This window comes from Staurois parvus, unplaced genomic scaffold (assembly GCF_062004578.1).
Source record: "Staurois parvus isolate SC_StPar_1 unplaced genomic scaffold, SC_StPar_1.0 ptg000449l, whole genome shotgun sequence".
In the NCBI taxonomy this organism is placed as follows: domain Eukaryota; kingdom Metazoa; phylum Chordata; class Amphibia; order Anura; family Ranidae; genus Staurois; species Staurois parvus.
In genome coordinates this window covers 6249844-6260000 of record NW_028318245.1, presented here as the reverse complement: position 1 = coordinate 6260000, position 10157 = coordinate 6249844, and the positions used below count along the sequence as shown (strand labels likewise).

The following is a 10157-nucleotide window of genomic DNA, read 5'->3' as shown; positions in this document are numbered from 1 at the left end:
CCGGTGACTCTAATGGTTGATATTGGCCCTAGATCCTTCAATAGCACCCTTCCAGTGACATTAATTTTGTACGTGCTTCAACTGGTGGTCCTAGTTCAGTAGCAGTCTTCCGATAGGAATTAGTCCCACAACCCTAGGCAAGCAGGTACCTTGGTAGAGCTAAGTAGTGGGGTCTCCATTCAACATCCATGAGGCCAACAGCTTCACCCAAATTCTCCTGGACATTCCTTTCCACAGCAGACTCATCTTAGAGATGCTCCCTCTAGGCAGCCAACTCTTTGTTTCTTATGGTCCTTAGCATGGACCAGCTCAGGTACCCTAGGCCTTGGCATAGGTCCCAAGAATGATTGTTCTTTATACTGGCATCCTCTCCAGCTGAAGACCTGAGCAGGTCCTCTCCAGCAGATCTGGGAGGAACACGATGGTCAGCTTAAAGTAATACTAAAACCTTAAGACATCTGTGAATACCCACCAAAGATTGATATCAGCAGAGACAAGGCTGGATTTCTAAGATATGTTCATTTAGTTGTACAACAACACGCCTTCATACAGTGAAGGAAATGCGTATTTGCTCCCCGGCTGATTTTGAATGTTTGCCCACTCACAAAGAAATAAACGATCTAAAAATCGAATATTCGGTGTATTGTAACACTGAGAGACAGAATAGCAACAACAAATTCAGCAGAAATGCATGTCTAACAAATGATGTACGGATCTGCATGTTCATGAGGGAAATAAGGATTTGATCCCCTATCATTCAGCAGGATTTCTGGCAACCAGGTGTCTTTCATACAGGTAACAAGCTGAGATTAGAAGCAGTCTCTTAAAGGGAGTGCTGCTAATCTCATTTTGTTATCTGTATAAAAGACACCTGTCCACAGGAGCAATCAAACAATCAGATTCCAAACTGTCCACCATGGCAAAGACCAAAGAGCTGTCCAAGGATGTCAGGGACAAGATTGTAGACCTACACAAGGCTGGACTGGGCTACCAAACTATCGGCCACCAAGTACTAAGTCATATTTTGTGAAGGGGATCAAATCCTTATTTCCCTCATGAACATGCAGATCAGTCATCATTTGTTAGACATGCATTTCTGCTGAATTTGTTGTTGCTATTCTGTCTCTCAGTGTTACAATACACCGAACATCCCATTTTTAGACCGATCATTTCTTTGTGAGTGGGCAAACATTCAACATCAGCAGGGTAGCAAATACGCATTTCCTTCACTGTATATGGGCTACAATATTCCGGTTGCCACCAGTAGCTCATTAATTGCCTATAAGAAAGAAGAGAAGGTCCCTAGTGGGCACCACTGACCAGTACAAATGATAAAGTATTTTATTTTATTTATTATAGGTACTTACTGTATATAGCGCCGATAATTTTTGCAGCACTTTACCTATATATTGTACATTCCCATCGGTCCATAACTCTCGAGGAGTGTACAATCTAAGGTCCCTAACTTACATTCATACATACACATACTAGGGCCAATTTAAACAGGAGCCAATTAACCTACCAGCATGTCTTTGAAGGCTGGGAGGAAACATACACAGGCACAGGGAGAATATGCAAATTGCAGGCAGGTAGTGCCATGGTTGGGATTTGAACCAACAACCTTAGTGCTGCTAGGCAGAAGTGCTAACCATTTAGACACGTGGTGCCTCGTGTTTGAATTCTCTGCTGCCCCTATGAAGCCACCTTCACCTTCAGAAGAGCATTCACTTGCTGGTTTTCAAGAAGTGAGGTGGTCCTGGGAAGGCTTTGTCACTGGTGCCTTCTAGGGAGATCCCACCGGATCCGGCGCATGTGCTGTATGAGACCTGGAGTATATATGTTGTGGGGCTTGTGTGTGCCTATGGTGCAGAAGGCAAACATCGCTCGAAGAATCCCTAAAAACCTCTTGAGGAATTCTGGTTGAGAAAGGCCGGTCCACACCATGCAGTGACCAGTTTCCACCCTGGAACATGCACATCTAAAGGGTGCCCGGATGTGTGTTCCCTCACTTTTTTGCAATCAGGAGGACGTTTATGTATCACTTTCCCTACTGGCTGTTGTGAAGAGCCAAATAACAGCAGCTGCAGGGATGGACTGAGGATATGCGATGATTGTGAATAGCCCTGTATTATGTGATCTCTGTGATCATTCACAGATTTCACACGTAGTAAGCAATGATGTCAGGAAGTGACATCTTGCTTACTACTCTTCATGTGATCACTGATTGGCTAATCAGTGATCACATGGTCAATACCTCACACAGGAGGTCCCATACAGCGATCAATGTTCGGAGGATCATGGTGCTGCGCAATCCCAGGCAATGGATGCGGGGGGGCGTTTAGAAACGTCCCCCCGCATCAGCAGCGCTCCTGTCCGGTCTTTTATTGACATGGGCCGGACGGGAAGAGGTTATTAATACTTAATGTAAAAAATGTGGCTTTAGTACTTCTTTCAGTAACTAAAGAGGAAATCCAACCACAACTGTCTTTTTTTTTTTTTTTCTTGTTGTCAGAATGGAGAAGGTGGGAGCTACTGTTAGCCTCCGTTCACACCTGGGCGTTTTGAATCATGAGCAGAATCACCGCAATTCTTTCCGCAATTTCATAACGCCGCGCTAAACACACACAATGTGAATTTCAGATGACATTCATTTTATTGCCATCTAAAATGCCAGAGCAGACAGAAATGACACTAGGTGCTTCGGACATACATATACACACACACACACATATATATACAGTGGGGCAAAAAAGTATTTAGTCAGCCACCAACTGTGCAAGTTCTCCCACTTAAAAAGATGAGAGAGCCCTGTAATTGGCATCATAGGTAGACCTCAACTATGAGAGACAAAATGAGAAAAAAAATCCACACAATCACATTGGCTGATTTGGAAAGAATTTATTTGCAAATTATGGTGGAAAATAAGTATTTGGTCAATATCAAAAGTTCATCTCAATACTTTGTTATATATCCTTTGTTGGCAATGACAGAGGTCAGACGTTTCCTGTAAGTCTTCACAAGGTTGGCACACACTGTTGCTGGTATGTTGGCCCATTCCTCCATGCAGATCTCCTCTAGAGCAGTGATGTTTTGGGGCTGTCGCTGGGCAACACGGACTTTCAACTCCCTCCAAAGGTTTTCTATGGGGTTGAGATCTGGAGACTGGCTAGGCCACTCCAGGACCTTGAAATACTTATTATGAAGCCACTCCTTCGTTGCCCGGGTGGTATGTTTGGGATCATTGTCATGTTGGAAGACCCAGCCACGTTTCATCTTCAATGCCCTTGCTGATGGAAGGAGGTTTGCACTCAAAATCTCATGATACATGGTCCCATTCATACTGTCCTGCACATGGATCAGTCGTCCTGGTCCCTTTGCGGAGAGACAGCCCAAAAGCATGATGTTGCCACCCCCATGCTTCACAGTAGGTATGGTGTTCTTTGGATGCAACTCAGCATTCTCTCTCCTCCAAACACGACAAGTTGTGTTTCTACCAAACAGTTCTATTTTGGTTTCATCTGACCATATGACATTCTCCCAATCCTCTTCTGGATCATCCAAATGCTCTCTAGCAAACTTCAGACGGGCCCGGACATGTACTGGCTTAAGCAGGGGGGCACATCTGGCACTGCAGGATCTGAGTCCCTGGCGGCGTAGTGTGTTACTGATGGTAGCCTTTGTTACGTTGGTCCCAGCTCTCTGCAGGTCATTCACTAGGTCCCCCCGTGTGGTCCTGGGATTTTTGCTCACCGTTCGTGTGATCATTTTGACCCCACGGGGTGAGATCTTGCATGGAGCCCCAGATCAAGGGAGATTATCAGTGGTCTTGTATGTCTTCCATTTTCTAATTATTGCTCCCACAGTTGATTTGTTCACACCAAGCTGCTTGCCTATTGCAGATTCAGTCTTCCCAGCCTGGTGCAGGTCTACAATTTTGTTTCTGGTGTCCTTCGACAGCTCTTTGGTCTTCACCATAGTGGAGTTTGGAGTGTAACTGTTTGAGGTTGTGGACAGATGTCTTTTATACTGATAACAAGTTCAAACAGGTGCCATTGATACAGGTAATGAGTGCAGGACAGAGGAGCCTCTTAAAAAAACAGGTACAGGTCTGTGAGAGCCAGAAATCTTGCTTGTTTGTAGGTGACCATATACTTATTTTCCACCATAATTTGCAAATAATTTCTTCCCAAATCAGCCAATGTGATTGGATTTTTTTTCTCATTTTGTCTCTCATAGTTGAGGTCTAGCTATGATGCCAGTTACAGGCCTCTCTCTCATCTTTTTAAGTGGGAGAACTTGCACAATTGGTGGCTGACTAAATACTTTTTTGCCCCACTGTATACATATACAAACACACACACACACACACACACACACACATCCATATGGAAGAGAAATTTTCAATATATTTAGAAAAAAAAAAAAAATGATACACGCGACATATATTTACAATATATTGGCCTACACGAATATATTTTAACATATATTCCAAAAATGTAAACTAAACATATATTTTCCAAAGGCATATATTTAAAAATATATTTTTCAAAATATGTTTTCCAGATATTTTTGAATATCTAAAAAAAAATTGCATTTAAAACATAGATTTTTAAATATACTTGTAAATGCATTCCAAAATTACACTTTGATATATATTGCAGCATGTGTTCTAAATATATTTTTAATAACATATTCACAAATATATTGAAATATATTTTTGAAATATATTGAATAGGGCCAAAATATGTCAATATATTCGGGAAGAATATATTAAGATTGTATTTTTAAAATATATTTTTTCATGTGGGTACACACATACATACATACACTGCATGTTGAAATGCGTTTATTATATATTACAAAATATATGAAAAATATATTCTTTAGATTTTTTTAAAAATATTAAAAAAAAAGTAATTTTAACATATATTTTTACATATATTTGTAAATGCATTCCAAAAATGGTGATTTGTATTTTTAAAAACGTACAGTATATTTGAAATTTATTTAAAAAAAAAAAAAAAAATGTTCATATATTTTGTAATAAAGACGCATACAGTATATATATATATATATATTGAATATGGCCAAAATTGTAGTATTTTAAATATATGTCATATATATGTATATTTCTTCCATATGGGTCTGCCAGAATATTCAGAAGATATTCCATTTACGGTCCTTATATTTAGAGAACCCACAACCATCTCCTATGTCCAAGATCTGATAGGTCACCTTCTTGTTGATGATGATCAGTGCAGATGAAACAAAGCAAGAGTCCACACTATGGTTTACCAATGAGAACTTTCATTTTATTGCGGTCATGCAATTCATATCGCCATGTAACGTATGAAGGGAGGACAAGCCCCCCACCACTGTTCCCGGAGAACTTCGGTAATAAAAGTAGAAATGCAGCCTAAAGGTTTTTTTTTTTTTTAAGATTTTTCGTCAGAATGGAGAACATGAGAGCCTGAGTCAAGTTCAAACTTTTCCTCCCTCTATTAATATGTTTGTCCTGAAGACTGTGCTGGACTAACTGGATCAGTCGCTGGTCATAGGTGGGTGGTTGCATGGGTGGGTAGGGAGAAGTCCCTCCAGTCATTTGTACCCAATTGTGGATATTGGCGGTAAACCTTCTTGGGCTGCTGCCTTTCTGGTATGGCCTTGAGGTCGTTTCCACACATATACTTGTAATAGTAAAAAAGAAAGAACGTCCGATGTCAAAAAGAATGCACTTTTGATGGAGGCATTTATTGAGATTAATGACAAGTACATCAAGCCAACGCATTTCGGGAGAAAAGACTCTCCCTTCTTCAGGACTGTTGCTGCACGCTCTTAAACGGGAAAAATTCTCACGTTGGTTATATGGTTTTCCAGGTTTCGGAGGAAAAAATTACAGAGTGACCGTCAATTGCTGCCCCTGGAATGACACCAGTCAGTCATTCTGTAATTTTTTTCTTCCGAAACCTGGAAAATATATAACCGATGTGGGAATTTTTCCCATTTAATAGCATACAGCAAAAGCCCTGAAGAAGGGAGAGTCTTTCCCCGGAACGCGTTGGCTTGATGTACTTGTCGTTACTCTCAATAGATGCCTCCTAATTTACCATCAAAAATGTGTTCTTTTGGACATCGGGTGCTCCTTCTTTTCTACTATTCCACGTATATGTGTGGAAATGACCTCAAGGCCGTACCAGAAAGACAGCAGCCCAAGGTTTACCACCAATGTCCACCATTGGGTACAACTGACTGGAGGGAGTTCTCCCTACCCACCCACACAACCACCCACCTATGACCAAGTACCAGCTTCATGCACTTGTTGTTACTCTCAACAATTGCCTCCTACCTTAAAAAAATGCATTCTTCTGGACATCGGGCACTCCTTTTCTACTAATCCAAGTATATGTGTGGAAACGGCCTCAAGGCCATACCAGAAAGGCAGCAGCCCAAGAAGGTTTACTGCCGATATCCACCATTGGGTACAACCCACACAACCACCCACCTACGACCAAGTACCATCTTTATGAACTTGCTGTTACGCTCAATAATTGCCGCCTAATCTACCATCAAAAATGTGTTCTTTTGGACATCGGGCGCTCCTTCTTTTCTACTATTCCAAGTATATGTGTGGAAATGACCTCAAGGCCATACCAGAAAGGCAGCAGTCCAAGAAGGTTTACTGCCAATGTCCACCATTGGGTACAACTGACTGGAGGGACGTCTCCCTACCCACCCACCTACAACCAAGTACCAGCTTGATGTACTTGTCGTTACTCTCAATAAATGCCTCCTAATCCACCAATAACAAATGCATTCTTTTGGACATCGGGCGCTCCTTCTTTTCTACTATCCCTCAATCAATAAACAGCTTAGTTGATGACTAGGTCTTGTTGCTGGGATTTTCCCTCAATTCTTGTCTGAATGGCACAATGGGAAGATGGAAAATCCCAAGATTGGAGAAGGACAAAAAGTTGAGTTTTATGCAAAACTTCAACAATAAATTATAAGTAAAAAAAAAAATACAGGTTGGTTGGTCCTCTCAGATTGCTTCATCTTAATCATACCATTGCTCAACGGACATAACAACTCAACCGATGAAACTTTACCATCAGTTTTTCTATGACCTCAGGTGGTGTGTGTTTTTGGGTAGATCATTCGTCTCTCGTGTACTTTCTGGTGGATAATTAGTGTCACTTTCTGTGCAAACCGTTTGCCGCATTCTTGACAGGAAAACGGCCTCTCGCCAGTGTGAGTTCTCATGTGCTTATCACGGTTCCCTCTATTGGAGAAGCACTTTCCGCACTCGGAACAGGAGAAGGGCTTCTCCCCGGTGTGAACCCTCTGGTGTTGAGAAAGATACGCCTTGGTTGAGAAGGACTTCTGACACTCGGAACACGAAAAGGGTTTTTCAGTAGCGTGGATGCTCTGGGGTACCGCTAGGTCGTGTTTTTTCATGAATGAGTTTTCACAAGTCTGAAAAGGATGCAGATGATTGGGAGAAGATTCCCCAGGATTGGGAGCGTTTATCTGCACTATGAAATCTTGGTTGGACATTTGGGATAACAGTATGTGATTTACATTTGGATTCCAAAGAATTAAACCAGTCTGTTGATTTGTTGATGTTATCAATGGGTTAGGTTTGGGATGTATATTTCGAGTAACAATGCCTACTGGAGGACACGGTTCCATGCCTTTATCTTCTTTATTATAATGTGTAGATAAAACAGGACGTCCCTCTGGGGTATTCCAGCCATTGTGTCCTCCTGTTGGAAATATTTTTAATATTATAAAGTAATAGGAAAAATAATAATAGCATAATCATTATTCATGTATTGCCGTTAGGAGTTATGCATGTTGCGCTAGTAGTCAACTGTTCCTGAGATCTCCAGCATAGAATTAGGTACAGAGATACCAAAGATGCAAGGATAAAAGACTAGGTAAGGTGTACAATACAACCAAAGCAACCATACCACCCTGGCTGGAGGTTTACATATACTAATGTCACTGATATAAAAAGGAACAGAGATCTTCCTCCACCTAATTTGTTGGGAACATGACATATTTAGGAATGGAGATGGACCTTTCATATGGTATCCAGCATCTCCTCATTTGTTGGGAACATGACGTTATATTGAGGAATTGAGATGGACCTTTCATATGGTGTACAGTATCTCCTCCTCATTTGTTGGGAACGTGACGTTATATTAAGGTATAGAGATGGACCTTTTACATGGTGTATATTATCTCCACAGCCTAGAAGGTGGTATAGGTTTACTGCACTCTGTCTAAAACTGTATGTGATGGTTTGCTGAATTGTTATCATTATAGGTCAATTTTACATACCTAAATGTAACAAAAATAAATGAATAATAAAATATGAGAAAGAATGAGAGTTAAATCAAGATTGTTGTACTTACGGTTCTTGCACTCCATTCAGGGGCACTGGAATTCTAATATAGCTGAGTAATACTGGCAACCACATGAGGTTTGGACACTGGCAAACAGAAATTTGTAAGACAGTCTCCCTCTAACCTCTCCTCTACAGAGCATGTCTCAATTTGTGGAAAAGAAGTACTAAGGGCAAGAGTAAAAAAACAAAACCCAATATAAAAACTCCAACAACTAGACTTCATGGCAAATACAAACACTTTTCTCATCCATTTGAAGACACAGGAATTCTAATACATTTAGGAGGTCCAAAAGCAGTCCAACCAAAAGGGTGAGCAGTAGTCACTGACAGGACAACAAGGATATAACTAGGGACTTTGAGCTGCTCAGAACCACCTGAAGGACCAGTGCCCAAAACGGAACTATATAAGGTGAAGCCCCGTTATATGGTGTCCAGTATCTCCTCCTCATTTGTTGGGAACATGACGTTATATTGAGGAATGGAGATGGACCTTTCATATGGTGTCCAGTATCTCCTCCTCATTTGTTGGGAACATGACGTTCTATTGAGGAATGGAGATGGACCTTTCATATGGTGTACAGGGGACAGTGGAAGCTCCCAACGCCCAAGCGGAGGCCAAAGATTATCAAACTAAATGGCTTCACCCAAAGGATTTCTGCCAACAATCCAGGAGGCAAAGAACCCTCCACAGATGATTTCTTTGTGCATGACCCTTTCCCTTTGGTACAGAGACTACAGGTTTAAGTGACCTAGTTGTCAATGGATCATCTTTAAGGAGAACAGAGCAGTCAAGAGTGGTGCTCTTGGCATTGTCCAATGTAGGAACCAAGCTACATGTCCTGAAGCAAGAATGGACTCCACACCTTTCCAAAAGGTGACGGTGAAGGCACTGCAGCACGTCCTGGGTGATGTCCAATGGAGTCCAACCCAGGAAATAAATTTATGATGGGTTCCCTTGACAAAGAGGGAAGTCATTTGTTATGAGGCGGTTTCTCCACCGAGGTGCCATTCTGGTTCCCCCAGGGTGCCACAAGCACAGAACCCAATTTTCTCTGGATTGGCGTTATGAGTTTCCATGGCGTGGGTGGGCTGGCCACCAGCATAATAACAACCAATGACAATCTACGACAGGACACATGGGGGTTTATTTACTAAAGCTGGAGAGTCCAAAATCAGACTCCCTTCTGCATAGAAACCAATCAGCTTCTAACCTCAGCTTGTTCAATGAAGCTTTGGCAATGAAACCTGGAAGCTGATTGGTTTCTATGCAGAAGGGAGTCTGATTTTGGACTCTCCAGCTTTAGTAAATAAACCCCACGGTGTCATTCTTGCTATGGTTCTAGTGGTTGGCTGGCCTGCCCGCACCATGACAAAAAAGAAAAAAGAAAAAAACATACAAACTCCTAGGACACTAGCAAAAAAACTTAGGAACACGGGGTAGGGGAGGGGTAATCCAGGGACTGGTTTACAATTTTGCTGTTTACCAGTGTCCAAACCTTCTGTACGCAGCAGTATAATCCAAGTGTAGCACCATTCTCCCAATAGACACAAAAGGAATAAAAATAAAAAAAGTGTTGCATTTTTTTCTTGATAATAGCTACCTGTGCTGACTTGTACAGAAGATTCCTCCTTGGTAATGGTCACCACCACTTCAGCTTCCTTCATAGATGGCTGATTTCCACTCACAAGCATCTCCTCCTCTTCTTCTTTAACCTCAGTTTTGATATTAAACACTTCGACACCCTAA

General features: G+C 41.6%; 1 protein-coding gene across 1 annotated transcript in view; it reads right to left on the bottom strand.

Moving 5' to 3' along the window:
- Nucleotides 1-10157, bottom strand: part of LOC149453475 (uncharacterized) — an 80157-nt gene that overhangs the window by 53640 nt on the left and 16360 nt on the right. The window contains 2 exon segments of the mRNA XM_089688648.1: nucleotides 7131-7763; nucleotides 10012-10153. Coding sequence (XP_089544774.1) covers nucleotides 7131-7763; nucleotides 10012-10153 — 775 coding nt within the window.